Source organism: Malus sylvestris, chromosome 11, assembly GCF_916048215.2.
Source record: "Malus sylvestris chromosome 11, drMalSylv7.2, whole genome shotgun sequence".
Taxonomy (NCBI): Eukaryota; Viridiplantae; Streptophyta; class Magnoliopsida; order Rosales; family Rosaceae; genus Malus; species Malus sylvestris.
Genome location: NC_062270.1, coordinates 40,513,955 through 40,533,497, shown reverse-complemented (window position 1 = coordinate 40,533,497; position 19,543 = coordinate 40,513,955). Strand labels below are relative to the sequence as shown.

At 38.0% G+C, this 19,543-nt stretch overlaps 3 protein-coding genes and 1 pseudogene across 5 annotated transcripts; 2 read left to right on the top strand and 2 right to left on the bottom strand.

Annotated features, from left to right (window-relative positions):
- Positions 1–1,578: 1,578 nt before the first annotated feature.
- LOC126591489 (O-methyltransferase 1, chloroplastic-like) lies at positions 1,579–4,005 on the top strand. Of its 2 annotated transcripts, none has more exons than XM_050257183.1 (7): positions 1,579–1,913; positions 2,093–2,244; positions 2,607–2,727; positions 3,025–3,149; positions 3,249–3,377; positions 3,470–3,634; positions 3,766–4,005. In XM_050257183.1, exons 1-7 carry the CDS (start codon positions 1,718–1,720, stop codon positions 3,835–3,837), a joined length of 960 nt encoding a protein of 319 aa, XP_050113140.1. In that variant the 5' UTR covers positions 1,579–1,717; the 3' UTR covers positions 3,838–4,005. The 2 variants fall into 2 exon arrangements, with proteins under 2 accessions (XP_050113140.1, XP_050113141.1); XM_050257184.1 differs by having other exon boundaries at positions 1,581–1,913; positions 3,742–4,005.
- A 30-nt stretch (positions 4,006–4,035) lies between these two features.
- Positions 4,036–8,964, bottom strand: LOC126591488 (gamma-tubulin complex component 4 homolog; annotated as a pseudogene).
- Positions 8,965–9,831: 867 nt separating this feature from the next.
- On the bottom strand, positions 9,832–14,642 carry LOC126591031 (U3 small nucleolar RNA-associated protein 14-like). Of its 2 annotated transcripts, none has more exons than XM_050256565.1 (11): positions 14,189–14,642; positions 13,780–13,907; positions 13,129–13,594; positions 12,697–12,918; positions 12,231–12,563; positions 11,717–12,088; positions 11,547–11,627; positions 11,380–11,463; positions 10,909–11,292; positions 10,588–10,719; positions 9,832–10,372 (listed from the first exon to the last, which is right to left on the bottom strand). In XM_050256565.1, the coding sequence occupies exons 1-11, from the start codon at positions 14,507–14,509 to the stop codon at positions 10,193–10,195; spliced, it is 2,703 nt and encodes a 900-aa protein (XP_050112522.1). In that variant the 5' UTR covers positions 14,510–14,642; the 3' UTR covers positions 9,832–10,192. The 2 variants fall into 2 exon arrangements, with proteins under 2 accessions (XP_050112522.1, XP_050112521.1); XM_050256564.1 differs by having other exon boundaries at positions 13,129–13,598; positions 13,781–13,907.
- A 904-nt stretch (positions 14,643–15,546) lies between these two features.
- On the top strand, positions 15,547–17,400 carry LOC126591114 (60S ribosomal protein L13-1). Its single transcript, XM_050256680.1, has 5 exons — positions 15,547–15,675; positions 15,837–15,952; positions 16,046–16,179; positions 16,742–16,900; positions 16,994–17,400. Exons 2-5 carry the CDS (start codon positions 15,844–15,846, stop codon positions 17,213–17,215), a joined length of 624 nt encoding a protein of 207 aa, XP_050112637.1. The 5' UTR covers positions 15,547–15,675; positions 15,837–15,843; the 3' UTR covers positions 17,216–17,400.
- Positions 17,401–19,543: the final 2,143 nt, after the last annotated feature.

The following is a 19,543-nucleotide window of genomic DNA, read 5'->3' as shown; positions in this document are numbered from 1 at the left end:
TCTTTTCCCTCCTCCTCCTCTTTCTTCTTCTCTTCTTCTTCTTCCTCATTCTTCTTCTGGGTTCGGTCCTTTTTTTTTCTTTCTCTTTCTTCATCTTCTTCTCTTTCTCTTTCTTCTTCTTCTTCTCTTTCTTTTTCTTCTTCTTCTGGGTTCGGACCTTTTTTTTTTTCTTCTTCTTCTTCTTCTTCTCCCTCCTCCTCCTCTTTCTTCTTCCTCCTTTTTCTGGGTTCGGTCCCTTTTTTTTTTATTTTTATCTTCTTCTTCTTCTTCTTCTTCCTCCTCCTCTTTCTTCTTCTTCCTCCTTCTTCTGGGTTCGGACCCCTTTCTTTTTTCTTTTTTTTTTCTTCTTCTTCTTCTTCTTTCTCCTCCCTCCTCTTTCTTCTTCTTCTTCTTCTCTTTCTCTTTCTTCTTCTTCTTCTTCTCTTTCTCTTTCTTCTTCTTCTGGGTTCGGACCTTTTTTTTTCTTCCAATTTCAGGTTTTTTAAAAAAAAATTAAAAAATTATTTTATTTGCCACGTGGCAGACATTTGGCAGCCACGTGTCATATATGTGGCAGCCACGTCAGCATTTAACAGATCCATGGATGGAAAATCTAACGGTTGTATGAAATTGAAATAAAATAGTACTTCAGGTATGAAAATGAAATGTTTTAAAGATGTTGTATGAGATTGCAATAGAGCTCAAACCTGAGGGGCTACTATGTAATTTACCCTAAAAAAATTTATATTATTTTGTGAAATTTTTATATTATTTTGTGGAAGCTTATGCATTTAATAAGCTTATGCATTTTTATATTATTTCGAACCCATCCTCTAGGCCCTGTGCGGTGACACCACATGCACCCCCTCAGGGCCCATCATGAGAATCAAAACACGGAATTGAATTCTTATTACGGAGTACCTTTGTATACTAAACTTGGGGAGTAAAAGAAAAGGTGGGACCCACACAAAATTTTGGAGGATTTGGATTCCTTAGATTAACATGGTATTTGGATTCCTGATTGCTTAGGCAATCGGAATGACACTTTTGTTTCCTTTATGCCGTCACTTACTTTTTTTTTTTTTTTAATTTCTAAGACTATCATTTATAAACCCATTAACCATAGACTGTCATTTCTTACTATTATATATTATATCAAATTTTATTAAAAAAAAGTATATAAAATATTTGATTTGGGACAAGAACATTTTAGTAATCATACTGATTTATATTCCGATTCTGCTGAATTAGTAAATAGTTTTATGGAATTAGAATCATTTCTATTCCGATTTCAAAACATTTAAGTAAACAATTTCAACAAGCATCCGATTCTGACTTCTCGCCATTCTAACTCCTTATCAATTCAATTCCTCATATTTTCATGGAAACTTTAACGAAAAACTTCTGGTGCTGTTCAGTTTAACGAAAAACCATATTTTTACACTAAAAAATCAATCATAATACTATTCACTTTACCCTTTATTTTATCATTTTCGTTAAAATTCAAAGTTTTCAAGCCATTATCATTATATTTACGTAAACACGCCATAATCATCCCAAAACTCGTTCAAGGCAGTTAAACGCCGTGTCGTTTTGGGATTTGCTGACTGAAGGTCTGGTCGTTGGCGCGCATCGCGCTCCATGCGCAGACTAAGAGGCTGATCATCGTTCGGTCGATGATCGCTGCCATTCTTTCGTACTTTGTAGGGCGTTGCAGCTGAAGACTAATCTGAATTGTATGGACTGTTTAGCAGGCGTTGCACATGCCCCGGCTACTGCTATCTTGCGCCGACCGGTCCTCTACACCACTTCAAGAAGGGGGGATAGAAATGGCGGGTTGAAGTTGCGAGCCAAAATCGTCGAGGAAAACGACCCATTACTTCAATCTGCCATTGATTCGGCTTCTCTTCGTTTCCGGGAGACCCATCGACCAAGTAAACCCGTATCCTAAAGAATTTCGTATTTGCCATTTTGTTTTTTCATCGGGTCATTTCGTCAAACAGTTGGATGATTCGTGTTGTGGAGTTTCAGTGACGCGCAGAATTTCGAAAGATGAAATTTTTATTTAAATTTGTCAAATTTATAAGTTTTTGATTAATAATTTCGTGTGCAGAGCCTCTGTTTGTTGATCCGTATGCTGGTTGCTTTGTTCCTCCTAATGCTCAGATGGACATGATGCAATGCTCACATCATTATTGCGTTGCTACTAAATTCATCGACGATAAGTTGCTTCGAACGGTAAACCATATCGATGGATTAAAGCAGGTAGTTAGTCTTTTTCTTGAAGTAGCAATTCCTACCTGACAATGCCTGCCAATCACAATTCGACGTTTGTTTTTTTGATGAGTTATTTCTGCATATGTGTCGAAATGCTTCTAAACCATATCGATGGATTAAAGAAGGTAGTTAAGCCTTTTCTTGAAGTAGCAATTGCTACCTGACAATGCCTTCCAATCACACAATTCGACGTTTGTGTTTTTGATGAGTTATTTCTGCGCATGTGTTGAAATGCATCTTGTAGAAAGGAGGAAGGGCTCCTTGAGTGTCTTTTTTTTGTTGATGTGGAGATAGGTTAAACTTGTTCTTTATCACTCCTTTGTTTCAATGTATTCTTCTTGGGAGTGCAGGTTGTTTTGCTAACCGATGGAATGGATACCCGCCCATATAGGCTTAGTTGGCCAAGTTCAACCATTATATTCAATGTTTCTCCGGAACGGGTGTTCAAAAGAGCAGCTGAGAAGCTTCAAGGTGATTGTAAACTTACAATATGAACTATTCGTTATTAAGAGTAGTTAAAGATTTGCAACCTAGTTGAAGTAGGGAATTTTTGTTGTGACATTATCCCAAGTTCTTTCGTTTTTGCACATCTTGAAAATTTACTCTCATATCGTGGGAATTGATTATTTTGTTAATACAGATTTTGTGTCATTCTAAATCCTCAGAAAGTTCAAACTTTTCGGGATTTTTTTTATTATGCATTATCAGCTTGTTTTTATTAAGTAGGCAATGCAGAAAGTTCTTATCATGCTATCTTTAATCCCTCAGGTGTTGGGGCTAAGATTCCTAGAAGCTGCTTATCCCTTCATGTTCCTTTGGAATCCTCCGACATACAAAAAAGTCTGCGTGCTAAAGGGTTTAACGGCAATCAACCTAGCATTTGGGCCATGCAGGTATCTATCCGCTAATCATTCGTTAGTTATATTCTCGTGTGTAGCTATAATGGTTAGTGTTTTAGTAAGTAGGAAAATCATGTTGCTGTGTTATTGCAGGGGTTGCCTTTGATGACATTAGCAAGTTTTGAAGATATTTTGCTCACTGTAAGTGGTTTGGCGATGAAGGGATGTTTTTTCTTGGGAGAATTACCTGCTTGGTTGGCAGAAACTGAAATAGGGACCAAGGTCAGTTTGCTTATATCGAGTGCGACTCAATATGGCAATTGCTTCTATGTCAATAAAGAAAGACATCACCTGTTTCCTTTTCTCATCGACAGACTAGTGCAAGGACATGGTTGGAGAAACTATTCATGAACAATGGGTTTCGGGTGGACATGATTTGTTTTGATGAAGTTGCAAGGAGTTTAGGCAAGGAATTAGCACCGGGAAGGTATAAGAATATACTATTTTCTGCAGAACAACTGCGGTTTTCTGATGATCAGGTAACATGCTACTCAATTCGTCCTCTCTTCATATTCAGACTTTGTATGTTTTTTCCCTGCATTTCCTCAAAAGTTACTAATTAGAATCTGTACCATTTGTCTGTCAGACGCTGAACTTTGATTGTTGACAGATGAAACTTGGGAGGAAGGAATTCCTGAGAACCGAGGAAGAAGGGGACGAGGAAGGTTTCGAAGAGCTCTAATACAACTAGGTATTTAGGCTACAGGCCTGAGATTTTAGATTTTGCTTCTTATTTTATGGTCTTGCTTTTAACCACGTCACATTGTAACTAATTTGTACTCAAATTTTGGTTGATCTTTCCCTTGCCTTGTATAATTTTTTTATGGTAATAAACTTGTTTTATTTGTTACACGCGTACAACGAAGTCTTATACATAACGTACTCAATGGAAGCTGGAGTTGATTCCTTAATTCCATGTACAAAAGAAATTCGAGGAATATACACAAACAGAACTGGTTACAAACTTGTTTACAACATGATAAATTCATTATCCTACAAGTTCTTCACACATTCATATACAACGATTCCGAAGTATACAACTGAAAACTGAAAAAACTGCATGCAACCAAAACTCGACTTTGGACTCTCAATCTTAACTGCAAGCTGCTAAGAGCCATGGATTCCAAGCCACCAATCAAAATTACCAACCTAATTGCCATTTGCCATTGGGTCGAGAAGTTGGAACACACATTGACACAAAGAAACCGACCGTCGGATCTTCCCAGAATCGTTAACTGACGTTCATGGGTCTCTCATTCACAAGTCAACGAGCATGGTCGGACCTCAGAAAGCTGCCGCGTGAAAATCTCTCTTGAACTTAAGAGGAAAAGATGAATCTTCCAGCGCACACATGGCATACTGCAGAAACTAGCAGGAGGCACCTTTGAAGCAGTTGAGTAGAAACGATGCTACTGTTGGTTCAAAACAGAAAGTGTAGGCCGTGGTCTGACAACATTCAGCACGCCTCTCGCTGTTGCCTGTTAGAAAGAGGAATAACGAGAATGGTTAGGAAACTGTGGTGCAAAAATTGAAGAATCTGTGATGAGCGTTGCTATATGGGATTGATTACCTCAAAGAAGGAGTTGAAGTTGAGACGCATCAGAAACCGCCTCAGAAATGGGGCTCGCTGGCTCCCAACAAGCCTACTACTGCGCAATATCGTGCATAGGGAGTTTGATTTCTTGTTAAATTCCTGAACAATGTAAAAGAAAACAATTTGAATATGAAGTCAACAAGTAATAATCACAAAGCCATGTCCTTAATACACAATGAAGTCTAGTGAAAGTGTAACTTGTAACCCAACTATCAAATTATGCAGGGATTAGTCAATTCCCAGGATAGTTGCAGCAATGTGGAAATTATTCTTCACAATATTTCAAGAGAATATTTCCGCAAACCTCGATAATGTGTTCCAATTCAGATGTATTTGCACTGCTTCTTGGTTCTCGATGTTCCAGCAGAACTGAAGGCAAAGTTTCATTATACTGTACAGGATCCCCGATAAAGAGCCAATGTCTAAGAAAGATTGTGAAATTAAAGCTGATAAATACCTGTAGGAAGGTTCAGAATTCCATGAGCATTACACTGTAATATAAATCATGGACATAGTATGACTTGGGAAATCAAACAGAGAAAGAAGAAATCATTTATTCGACTTACTCCTGATGGACCGCCACAAGTCCAGTGAAGTCATGAGAATCTTGGATATGAGCTTGCAAAACGTTCCATTGGGATTCTATCACATCCACCTGAAATAGACAATACTTTAGGTTATGCACCGATTCTGTTCTATACTGCTTGGTTTTCTCCATCAGTTACATGTATGATAAGAATAATAAGAGTGAAGAAAGTACAGAGCGCTTTTCTTCTGCTTAGTTTATGCACAACGAAACTCTGACAATTATGAGTATCCGGAAGTGAAAGTTAACGAAATAAACCATAACCTTTATATAAAATTGGAGATTTCTAATCAAGAAAGCCATATGCTCTCTAATACGCCACATTGGTCTAGATCTCTGCCTTCGCTGCTGAAATACTGAACACTTTTCACGATCATTCCGATGCTTGGCAAAATCTGTGTGATCTTGTTGCATCACAGAGGCCCACGATTTCTCCAGTTCCATTTGTGTACGCTTGAGCCGCAGTAGATACTGGAAGACCCTGCAGTACCTGGTGTACATTTTCTGTTAGCAAGCATGTGCATATAAGAAGTTCAATAGTTCAGATAATAATCAAATATTTCAGCGAATAGAAGGCCATTACAAAATTTTAAGGACTGTTTCCCAACTTTATTGAAACTAAAGGAAATATGGAAGAAATAATGGCATCCACAAGTAGCAGTAGAGTCTTACTTAGAGAGCACCTCTGGAGTAAAGAACAACTGTAAGGGCCAGTCAACAGAGTATTCAAGAGCAATTCCATCCCAACAGTCAAGAGATATTTCTGAGGAAGCACTTGGGCCTGATTTCCCATCTGCCTTTTGTAAATCTCCTTGGGAGGATTTTACTGTCATTCCAAATGAAGGCATAGCAGATACAGACAGATAACTGAATAAACACTTTTTATGAAACCTCATAGTGAAATGACTGGTAAGAAAATGGCTATATGGTCGAAATTTATACGATTCAGACACTAGGAAGTTAGGAACAATCAAATACGGACTCTAACCTTAAGGATACTCTTGAGAAATACTTGTCTTCCTCACCTATAGTCTTAATTGCAGCCTGCATTGGAAGTATAGCAAAACACGTTGATGCAAACCACTAGAATTCATTTGAAAAATGAGCCATGTCAACTCAATCAATACCTCACAATTTCCAAATAATCTTACCAGCTGAAATGGGACCATAAGGTCAGCCTCTGCAGTTGACTGGCGAGGAGGTAGGCGCATCAACTGGTGACTCTCTTCAAGCAAGCACTACCACAATAAATCATGTCTAATTAGGAAACACTATAGGTGTTCATAAGAATTAAGAGAAATAGCAATTTCCAGTTTCATTCATACGTTCAGGGAAGGAATACACCATCACCCCCGCCAAAACAAAATTTGGACCGTCTGTACTTAAATCATAGAAGTCAGCAGTCTTTAGATATAATCCATCTTTACCTGAAAGAAATCTCCTTTTGCTAAAAGAAAATAGTCTTTCAGTGCCTTCAGATGGCCATTTAAGTCGGCATGTACAACAACAATCTGCAGAAATTGAAGGAACACATAAAATTTTTTGTTATAGAACATGGTGGGACCAAATTGTTCATATTCAGCACCTGCCAAAGATGACTGGCAGCAATAGCCCTAATTGAATGGACAGCACATTCAAAAGATCTTTTGTGAAACTCAGATGACTCCTGCACATAATGAACAAATAAACTTACCCATAATTGAAGTTTGTAGTAAGAGATATCGCTTACATAAGGACACAAATATAAAGATTGTCGAGATACATCTTATACACCATCTTTCACATAAGCAGTGACATGACAGAGTTAGCAAGAATACAAAGTGATAATAGTGTTAAAAGAAAACCTTTAGTTCCAGAAGCATAGTTTAAATCTTATCAGCCTCATACTGTGGAAGCAATTCTTTATCCGCAAAAGGGTCTTTGAGGAAAGGAGATTTTCCTGAAAATACTTTAACTTTCTGAGAGCCTCTAGGCACCTGTTGAGGATATACAATGTCCAGGAGCCGAAAGGCATGACTCGGATTGCGAAGAACCCTGATAGCCTTTCCAGAAAATAAAAATGATTCTGCAACACGCATGTGGATGGATATGCTCGGGCAGCATATCCTACAAAAAGAAAAGGTAAGACAATGCTACGTGTAAGTATCAAAGTTCCAAACTTCGTTTCTTTTTGAGGCAGTACTAACAAAAATTGAAGTCCTTGCTAAAGGGGGAATAGGAATAAAACATCAGTTCTTCCCTGCATACATATTGTATATATGCAGTAAACCAGGCCAGCCATACCAAATAAATATGAAATCCCAAGTGCCAATCTGTTAAGGATGTATCACCCGTTGACATCCATGCCAACTTTTCAGATATGTCCGGATGAGATGAGCCCTCCCCTACATCCTTATCTTCCTGCCTGAAACGTGATACAACCGATGAACTGTTTCAAGTTGCGTGTTACTTAAAAATGTAACAAAATAGGAAAGACAAGGTGTGGAAGTCCCACAAAAAGGGACAAAGGTAGTAAAGGAGTATCTCCAGTCTCTACCTCCTAATGAAAAACTCTCCATGCTGGTCTTGAAGAATGCCATAAACCACCCATGCCGCAAGCTGGTTATACATGACCTGATGAGCATGCCAAAGAAGCCTATGCTATCAACACACAGAAATAAACGCATCCGAAACTAATCAGCTAACAATCCATTCCGCCACTAAAACATAACAAACAGTTACTGACAGTTATTCTCAATGAGGCTAATACCTTTGAAGGCACGTTTGCAACTCAGGAACTCCACAATGGCATCTTTTGTGTAAAAGGTTAAGAAGCTGACCACCTCGAATGTCATCGCGCTCAATCTCCAGAACGGGCCCATACAGCGGCGGTAAAAGCACAAAAAACTAGCAAAAACCCAATTGATCATAAGAAAACTCAAACAATAATTATCATCAACTAACAATGCAGCACCATACAAATTCAAAAATTCAACCTTGTTGAGGCCTTGAGTTACGGTGGCCAAAATCGAGACGGAGTCCGCCAACAGTTTCTGCTCAATGTGGAGCACCGAGGACCGATATACAGACAGTATCTCCACAATGCCATTGGCAATGGCCCTCCGATAAACGCTCGGCTTTTCGTTTTCGGAGGCCGCAGGACTCGCGTTTTGCAATCCAGCTTAAATTCCGACACCGGACGGAGAAGCGGTCAAGCTCCCTGTAGTAAAACCCTAATGTGATGATCTTCTCTATGAGAGCCCTGTAGAAAGAGAAGCAGAAAATGATGGGTTGGAATTCGAATATGGGAAAATTGGAGGGGTTTAGGTGAAATATATTCGGGGGTGTATCATGTACGTACCTTTCCCTGGGTTGGATGAAAGAGATGTACAAGCAAGCTTGAAAGTGGGCGAGGAGGAAATCGGAGCGTCGATTCCGAGCGACTTGGAGTGCTCTCTGCCGTCGATTATCAGATCGCCGGTGTAGCCCAGCAGCGCGAGGAGCAACTCGTGCAGCATTGTTGCTTCTTCCTCGTCTGTGAATTCGAATTGAGAGATTGGTTGGACTCGAACGCTGGGCAGCGGGAAGATGGAGACGCGTAAAACGGCGCCGTTCGGCGCGGTAGTTTGGCGGGCTTTTGGGAACCGGCCGGATTTTACTTGAAGGAAAAGACCGGGGTGCGCTTTTGGACTTTCAAGCATTTTAAGCGGGTTTTTTTATAAGGAAAACTAAAGAAAAAATGTTTAAAAACTTTGAGTTTGAACGATAAGGGCAAATAAAAAGTAAAGTAAATAGTATCAAAATTGATTTTTTAGTGTAAAAATGTGGTTTTTCGTTAAAGTGAACAATACCAAAAGCTTTTCGTTAAAGTTTTAATTTTTTTATTCGGAATTTAACCATACTTCTTTTAAATTTATATTTACACAAGTAATATTTTCTACGATTTAAACTTGATGCCCGAAACACACTTATCCGACCAATCGTTTACTTGAAATTTGAATTCAAGAAAAATGAATTAATAAAAGGCGTACACGACTCCGACCAATCGTTTACTTGAAATTTGAATTCAAGAAAAATGAATTAATAAAAAGCGTACACGAGAAGTTAAAACTATGTTAAGGGTTAAACGATTGTTATATGACGAAAGATAAGTGAAGTGGCGAATTCATTATTTCCTCTTGCAGCAACACTTGAGTCAATAGGGCACCCCACTCAAACAGGGTTAGCAGGCTACGATGACAAAGGGCCCATTTGAAAGTGTTCTTAAAATAACTGAAAGTTCTTTTGATAAAAATAATTTTTTTTTGAAACTATTCATTTGTAAAAACACAAGTGCATCTAAAAAAATACTTGAAATGCTTCCTACTGGAGCTTTTGAAGCTCAAAAATAGTTTCTCTAAAAGTACTTTCAATCAATTTAAAAACACTTCCAAACGCCCTAAAAACGTATTTTAACTTAAACAAGAACAAGTCAGTTAAAATAAGAAGGAAAAAGACAATGGTAAAAAGACATCCTCTTGAGTAAATTTAGTTCCAAGAACTTATGAAAAATGGAAACACAAATACAATAACACAGCATGTAAACTACAGCAGTAAAATTCAAATTAGGTTTTCCTAAAAAGTTAAATGGCTTTAATATATAGCTGATACAGTTTCTACCAAACTACTGCATGCAACACAGGAGAAGAGAAAAGAATTAAAAGATACAAAAATTATGGCAATTGAATTTCAACCAGCACCTATAGATTAAGTATCCCCGCTCGATCTGTCTTCTCTTCTCACTCTTTCATCTTCCAAAACGTAGAAAATTGATGACGCTTACGCCATGGAAAGAATGGAACTGGAAAAAAAAATACCCGAAAATAGTTTTTGCATTAATCAACTCTTGAGCTTAGTCTTCACCTTTGTGACAATTTTGTCACTACCGCTTTTACTCTTGTTACTCTTATTCCTCTTTTTCTGTTTCTTTCCACTCTGTTTGTGATCCTCTACTTTTCCTTGAGGATTCACCTCCTCAAACTCGAGCGGTCTTATAATTACACCGGGTCTCTTCATCACCTGCACACAATTGCATTTAAGGTGAGGAATGAGAAGCGCCATAGCATCCAACATCCGGCTTAGTGAAACAAAAGACGGATCAAATGTGGTATTGCAGAATTCATCAATGGATGCAAACTCAAGCATATCCGTATGGCATAGTAATGGATGTAAAAGAGTAATATATTCACTACAATAATAGTCAATCTCCAGTAGAATTGTAACAAGGCACTTACTTCAGGCCGATTAAGAGCTCCAACAGCACTTGCAGGGTTGAATTCAGGACCCAGGGGCATGCGAATGCTCTGTTCAAAAACTTCTTTGGATGTGAAAGGGTAAGGTAATGTTTTTGTAAAAAGTTTCTCCGCCTGTCAAATTCAAATACAATGGACCAGTTAAGCACCAAATACAAGCAGAATCCCAGACACTTGACCATTAACCACTGCTCTGTCTACTAATTCCTATCATTCAATGTTTCCATGTGAATTCAAACATTAATTTGTATGGGATATCACCAATTTAATGAAAAGTGAATGCTACTAGGAAAAACGCCTAACCTTTTTATCCAACTTTTCCGAGATAATAACACGTTTAAGATGTGCATCCTTCCTCTTTTTAAGGGTTTCTTCTCTCTTCTTCTTGGCATCTTCGTGTTCTTTTTGCATCCAAGAAGGTAAGCCTTTCTTTTTCTGTACATGAGTCCACTGACCCCAGCCAGGGAGTAAAGTAGGTTTTTCGGGTTCAGGGTTTTCCTCATTCAGAACTTCCTGTTTCTCCTTCTCAAATTCATCCTCTACATCATCCGCTGCAAAGGCTTGACGAATTAGCTCAGCTTGAGAAGGAAGGCGGTATTCATCTTTTGGATCTGAAGTAAGAAATCCATCTACCATCTGCCCCTCACTATCTGCATCACTATCCTCATCCAAATTCTCCACATGTTCCTGTAATGGAAACATGTTTAAAGAGTTAAGCAGGGCAATCAACCATAAATGTAGAAAATTCAAATTTTCTATGTAAAGAAATCATACTTGCAAATTTTGATTCCGCTCAACTGATTCCGGGGGACGAGTAGACTTTTTACCATTTGCATCCACACTATTGCCACTTTTTATCTGCACACATCACACAAATACTGGTAATTACCAAAAAGAGAGGGGGACAGGGGCATATTCATCAATGAAAGACAAAAACTAACCTTTTTCCACGAGCCTGAAGCAAAAATAGAAACCTCATGTGTTGTCTTCAGACCTGGGGCTTGAACAATATCACCGAAGTTCTGTAACACCACGAAATAGAAAATTTCATGCTCATGGATCAAAAGAGAGGTGTTCAAGAAGTACAGGAAAAATTTAGAAACCTCTTTACCTTGAAAAGAGAATCGTTGTGATTTTGAGAATCTTCATGAAGTAGCGCAGCACTAATGTTGACATCCTTGTACAAATCACTACTTCTGTCTTTCTCGACATCAACATTTTCTTCGGGCTCCAAGTCATCTTCACTATCACTATTAGCATAATAATTATCTGATCTCATTTTATTGTCTGCTTTGGTCTTATTACTTGATTCTGGAGCCTTATTTTTAGATCCATTGAAGACCATTCTACCACTTGGAGGGTGCACTTTCAGATTATCTGCCCCACTTGAATCCTCCAACGGGTTTGACCATGATTCATACTCTTGAAGAGCAAGTTTAGCTTCTTCAGCAGCTGCCTCATTCTTTTTTTTCAATCCACGCACCTATGCCAAAACAAACCAGGAAGAAAATTTAACTTACACATATAAAAGCAACTGACTTACAGCCCCTTTGTTCTGTGGTAGTTGTACATTGCTACTAGATCTTTTAATATTTCGAAACTAGCAAGAAAAACCAAAGCTTTACCATGAAAGGTAATGAAAGCACTCCTGAGTTAGGCACTTCATCATCATCTATTAGCACATTACGTGTCTTCTCCTTTGCTTTTTCTAACAGCTTTGCTGCCCTAGCATGTTCTGAACCAGGTGAATATACATCTATATCATCCTCGTCACTACTGTCATCACTGCTGCTGCTACTACCGTCTTTCATAGAATTCATTTTTCTTGTCAGCTGAGCATGCAGGTGCTGCTGTTCAGCTATAGCAGCCCGAGTACCTTCATCTTGGACATCTATACCACGCTCTTTGATGCGCTTTGTCCACTTGGAGCTACCTTTGTGCCTCAAAGTCATTCTTTCCTGGATCAAGTTGACAAGGGCCAAAAAGTTAACCATGTCTTGTTGCTTCTATAATCAAGAATGTTTCTCGAGGAAGTAATTCATTAAACAATACAAATAATCTACAACCTATACACGGGGAAAAAGCAATCACCTTTGCTCGTTCATACTCTTGCTTCATTGCAAGTTCTTTAGCAGCGTCTGGATCCATTTGACTTTGTGCAGATGTTGCTTTCAATCTATCTTTCTTCAACAATCGATGATAAGTTTTGGATTTGATCTTTTTTATGTGTTTTGACTTCATTTCATGACGGAAGAGAAGGCTGCGCATTTTGGCCATTCGATTATGGCGGTCTCTTTCATCTTCAGCGGATACCTGGGAAGCAAACAAGAACAAGAAAAGGGTAAAGTAGTTTATCAACAATCACAATCTCATTTCAATCATCTCATAGAACTTTTAGTGTCACGTCGACAGTTGCCAGATGAATTAGCAACTGTGAAATCAATAAATAGGTGACACTAAGTTTCCGAAAATTATCTTATAAGACAATAATTCAGTAAGTGTACTAGCCTGTGAGATACATACCTTATTTAATTCAAGAAGCCTTGAACCGTCTTTTAGGTGAGCATCTTTAACCTGGTCATCATAAACTAATGAAGCAATTTTCTTCTCAAATTCAGTTCTAGGTTTGAAATCAGATGTCGTTGAAGATCGCAAATCCATATCATCATCAAAATATATGGTAGGCGCCTCCCTGTTCCTCTTAATGATTGGTTCCCACTTTCGCAGTTCTTCCGTTGATTTTTCATATGCTGCCATCCTCTCCAATTTCTCTTGATCTGCTTTTGGAAGTGGAGCTGGAGTAGGAACGGATTTCTTTTCAAGATGATGTATTCTCTTTCTCAGTTTGCTATAACCAGATTTTCCATGGAGAGGGTTCAGAAGGTCTTCAATGCTAACAGGTCCTTCACCATCCAAAGTATCACGAGTAGGGTTATACTCAGACTCGGGATATGCCTCTGATACAACAACATTGGTATTCCTCTTCTTCTTCCCTGACAAAGACATTATATTCACAGGCAACCAAGTCACTAACGCATATCCTCAAGTCATGGACAGTTAACTCTGAACGCATAATCAGTGATTTTAAACAAATCCCATCTTCGAAATTGCATCAATTTAGTTCTAAAGATAAGCACAAAGTAAATTTGGCTCTAAAGTATAAGCATTGTCTTACCTTCAAAAGCCGGGATTCGTGTGATTCCTTGCCTTCCATCGTCATCATCATCATCCTCATCTTCACCCCCACCCTCTCCAGCCTCCCCCATGTCATTGTCATCATCCTCAGATGACACATTTTCATCCTACAATCAATACAGATAGTATCAATGACAGATATTCAAGAAAACCGAGCTCAAATTCATGCTATCATACAACATAAGAACAAGCTCAGCAAAGTAAGATATATCCTCGTCGTCGAAGAACACATTTCGTCCTGCGATAAATACGATTAGTATTGATAACAGAAATTCAAGAATAAATAGCACATATTCATGCTACTATGCAAATGAAGAACAATCACTAAAAAGCAAAATATTACAAAAACATACACGAAAAGAGACATTGTAATCCGATAGTAGCGAACCTCAAATTCATCAGGAAGCTGATACTCGAGGTTCTCGACCGGGTCGAACCGGCGGTTCTTCCTTTTCTCCTCCTCCGGCAGCTCCTCTTCGTACTCGTAAAAGTCCCGGCCATAAACCTCCGCCTCATCGGAATCAATATCTTCATCTTCGATAGGGTTTAAGCGTTCGACCTCCTTTCGGAGAACGTTGGGCAAACGAGGGCCTTTTCTCTCTCTTACGTCGGCGCCTTTCTTCTGCTTCTTGCCGCCGGGCTTGCCTCTCTTTCCCTTTGCCTTGCCTCCGCCGCCGCCGTCTATGGATTTTCGCTTCGTCTGCACCATGTCGTATGTGTGAAGAAGGGAAGGCGCGGTTTCGGGCGGCGAATTTACAGCTTATTTGCGTAGTGACGGTGACCAGTGAGACCGCGCAAACCTATAACTCTGCCTCCAATAAAAATACAAATAAAAATAAAAAATGAAGAAGAAAATGAAAACTTGACCCAACCTAAAGAAGTGAGCATTTGCAGACTCAACTAGGCCCCCTTTTTAGGTTCACATCTGGGCCCATGCTCGGCCCATGTATTTTTCTTTTTCCAATAAGAACCCAATAGTAGACCTGGCATTTTGAACCCAATCTGTTAATCCGATCCGATCCGCGAATATTAGTATTTGGGTGAATGCTTAACGGGTCGGGTCACTAACGGGTGAACCCGTTAAATAATGGGTCACTTTGGATGAACCCGTTAGCACCTGTTAGTTGAAGATGTTTGAGTAATTTCAGTAAAGTCTTAACAACAAAAAATAAACTCTAAGCTAAAAAAAAATGTTAACGGGTGAAACGGATGACTTATTAGGTTAGTAGGATGGGTTCAGATGACCCGTTAACTTAACGGGTCAAATTGAACCCGACCAAATCCGATAAACCCGACCCGTTTACAGGTCTACCCAATAGGTTCACATGTGTGTTGAAGCGTAGCGAGTGACGTAAGCATAAACAATTGTATTAACATACATGTTTAGCGAAACATTGAATTCTTTTTAATTATATTAAATAAAGGAAAACTAATGAAAATGATTTCAAAACTTCAAATTTTAACGATAAGGATAAAATAAAAGGTAAAGTGAATAGTATCATGATTGACTTTTTAGTGTAAAAATATGGTTTTGTTAAAGTGAACAGTACCGATAACTTTTAGTTAAAATTCTCATTAAATAATCCAATGATCTTGGTTAATCGTCGTACATGTCTTAATCTGTAAAAGTTTTTGGCAATCCAAAGTCATAATCACGTGTAGGGTAACAAAAGTGGTATATGTTTTGGACCATCTATATGTATTAGGACTTCATGGGCCTTGATCAACAGCCAATTTAAACTGTCATGAGAATCGAAGCCTGGCCCATGACCCGAAAAGACTCGATGCCATCTTTATAAAATCCTAAAACCCTAGCACGCCATCCCCTCCTACTGCCGCGGGAGAGCGAGAAATAACATCCGGCGATTTCATCAGGTTTTCCCTTTCATTTCTCTTTCCCTATCTATCTCTCTGTAGAAATCTCCAAACGAAGATCCAAGTGTTTTAATCTGCAAATGCTTAGATCTCTAGGGTTTATCGTTCATGCAATCCTATGTATTTTCCATAATTTTGGTTTTGTATCGATTGCGTTATAGGTGAGCCATGGTGAAGCACAACAACGTTATCCCGAGCTCTCACTTCAGGAAGCATTGGCAGAACTATGTCAAGACCTGGTTTAACCAGCCTGCCAGGAAGACCCGCAGAAGAACTGGTGAGTGACACTATACTTCTTTCAAGTAGAGTTTGCTGAGATTTGTGAGGTGTAATTTGTAATATGACTCCGAGTGTTTGGAAATGTCCACAGCTCGGCAGAAGAAGGCTGTGAAAATCTTCCCTCGGCCGACCACCGGCCCACTCCGTCCCATTGTTCATGGACAGACGTTGAAGTACAACATGAAAGTGAGGGCTGGCAGGGGATTTACTCTGGAAGAGTTGAAGGTCAGTTGGGTCGATTTACGACAATGTTATAACTTTTCGGAATTAGTGTTGTTTCTTATGGGTTGCTGATATGTTGCTTATGGTGTTATGTTTTATTGGGAACTGCTTCGTTTTGTTTTCATGTATCTTCCCATTGTCGATTAAGAAAAACCGGAAGTCTGAACATATCTGGATTGTACTACATTAGGGAAAATGATTTACACACACCCTTTTTATCGTTCTATGCACCCCTGCTCATTTCTGTCCATTGATTGTCCTTGGGTTATTCAATCCAACAGCTAGAAATTGATAGGCGTGTGTAGGAGGAGGAGGAGAAGGTGTGTGGAGATCATTTTTCTTACATTAGTTTTTTGAAGTTAAATACTTCTTAGAATTATTACCGAGTGTTTTCACTTTTTAAACATTTCCAGTTTCGTTGGTTTATTCAAGAGTGCATGCTATAAATATGGTCTGAAAATTGGTATCCGTAATTCAACTTTGGTTTGTTTGGTTTTGCTAAAGATTTGAAGACACTTTTTTACGATGATTTTAACAAGCTGTGTTTACCTTGATTGCTTACCAGTCTGCTGGCATTCCAAAGAAGCTCGCACCAACCATTGGAATTGCAGTTGACCATCGCAGGAAGAATCGTTCCCTTGAGGGACTTCAAGCTAATGTGCAGCGTCTGAAGACATACAAGGCCAAATTAGTGGTCTTCCCAAGACGCGCTAAGCAGTTCAAGGTGATGTTTAAGTGTTTGATGAAGATTAGTTTCAAGAAAGTTGATTTTTCTGTGTGTGGTATCTTATCTGCATGTGTAAACTTTTTGTTATAGGCGGGCGATTCTCCTGCAGAGGAACTTGCCAATGCCACCCAGCTCCATGGCCCCTACCTTCCAATTGCACGTGAGAAGCCTACGGTTGAGCTTGTGAAGGTTACTGATGAGTTGAAGTCGTTCAAGGCATATGACAAACTCCGTGTGGAGAGGATGAACAAACGCCATGTTGGTGCCAGGCTTAAGAAGGCAGCGGAGGCCGAAAAGGAAGAAAAGAAATAGAGAACTTTTACCCTTTTAACAAGCAATTGGAATCGTCTTCTGTTCTTGGAGGAATTTTGTTTTAGGTCATCTGTTTACCGAACTTCTTTCTTGGATAAATTAATGTTAAGAGTTCTTAATGTCACTTAAGTTCGTGGAATTTAAAGGGTTTATGCTTTACATCTATGTTACACGATTCTTAGTCATATTTGGCCTTGTGATTGCCCTTGTTTTGGATTTTGATATCTTGAATGCATTAATCTTAAAATACATCGTTTAATGCATTTGAAGTGATTTTTGGATGGAGAACGACTTACACTGAACAAGTTGTCATTTTGGCATTCAGTTTGAATAATGTAATGTCATGCCTGACACTCTATTATTGAATAGATACGTCTTGATATTATATTATCTAATCTGGACGTCTAATTTGCTTTTCGATTAATCTCTATATGTAAGAGGTTAAAGCGCCAAAATGGTCTCTGATATTGAAATAACTCTTTAATTTGGTTCCTGAGTTTTAAAATCTATAGAATTGGGTTTATGAGTTTGTTTACAATAAATCATTTTTTGTGTTTTCGTGAAAAATCTCAGTTAAATACGGAGAGATGACAAAATATCCCCAATTTTTGTAAAGTCATTTTAGCACATTATTTATTAAATTGAGGGTACTTTTGTTATTTTGGTTCTTATTTAACAGAGAATTTTTGCGAAATGACCAAAATGATTGATGGTAGACAAACTGAGAGACCATTTCTATCGATTCAATTTCAGAGGGAAAAGTGAGGAATTATGTCAATCTCAGAGATTATTTTGGAGCAAAAACCTATAATAATTGGTTGATAAACAAGTGTGTTGATGGTTGATAGGTTTTGTATTCTACATATAGTTTGATATAAACATTTAGGTACATAATTCATTATAATATAGTTCGGCACAAATATTTAGGTACACTTACTCATTATAAGATATTTCGGTACAGTCATTTAGGTACACTTACTCATTATAATATACTTTGGTACAGTCATTCAGACTTATGTGTTTACATATTTTTCTTATGTGTCACTAATTTTTATTATTGTTTTCTCATTAAGGTCTATTTATAATTGGAAGAACTAAAATGTGCATATTAATAAATTCAAAATTTTAATGTGAAGGCATTAAATAAAAAAATAGAATATTTTTTGTTTTTTAAATTTCAATTTTTTCAAAGACTATGTACAAAAAAAAACAAAAAAAAAAACTAGATTTTAATATTTAAATAAAATGAAGTTTAGATAAATTCCTAATAGAAGATTTAAAATTGAGTTTAATCCCTTCTTTTATTTAAATGCCAACATTTATATTCCATGTCATTTTTATTTTATTTGGTAATTTCATGAATTTTTTTTTTTTTTAAAGTTTACACTAATTCATTATAATATATTCATATAGATATTTAGGTACTAACTCATTAAAAATAAGCAAACAAACCGACTCATTATAAATTTATTTTGGTACAAACATTTAGCTACATACACAAGCAGCAACTAAGATACCCAATTTTCTAGGTTCGTCGAATCACAAACCGCATACTATAAACGAAAATCAACTTAGGATCGAATCACAGTCCACACTGATAATGATTATAAACCAAAGATCATAGAAAAGAATTGAGGATTCGATCTTGAGAAAAGAAGATTTAGAGAGAGAATGGAGAAATCTGTCATTCTATTTCTTCCACAGCTATTGACTTGTAGGTGTATCGCGCACATCAATCCAGCACCTGCATGTCAGATAAGGCAGCTGTTTCCAAAGCATTATTTCCTATTGCTGCTTAATTTCCTCAACCAATCTCACCATCCACCCAAATCCTTCCTTCAAGGATACAAGTTTAGAACTTTATGCGGTAGAGTGGACAACTATGGACGGCTAGGATATTCTGATAGCATGATGCACTAGTTTCAGGAATAGACCATTGACACGTTCTTTGCTTTTGTCACTCGCTTATTCAGTTTCGAGAGCCTAAGCCATTTCCAAGCAAATTTGTTGAAGAAATGGGACTTGTGATCAATGAATTTGCGGCGTTTTTTGAGAAATAATGACAAGACAATCATAAAGACTCTCCACTATTGTACGCCGCTGTTTTCACACTTTTGTGTCAATCACAATTTTTCTATCTTCCTTTCGCATATTTATTCATAGTTTCATATGCATGAAAGATTACAACCGTTTTTCGGTTCCAATCTGGCCTCAACCACTTTAGTGAAAACAAAGCCCATAGTTTTCGGCTGTGGTTAATGTAAATTGTCTAGCCATCGACAAATAGTTTTGCAGTCTCTTCATGATCTCAACACATGTTTGATCTTT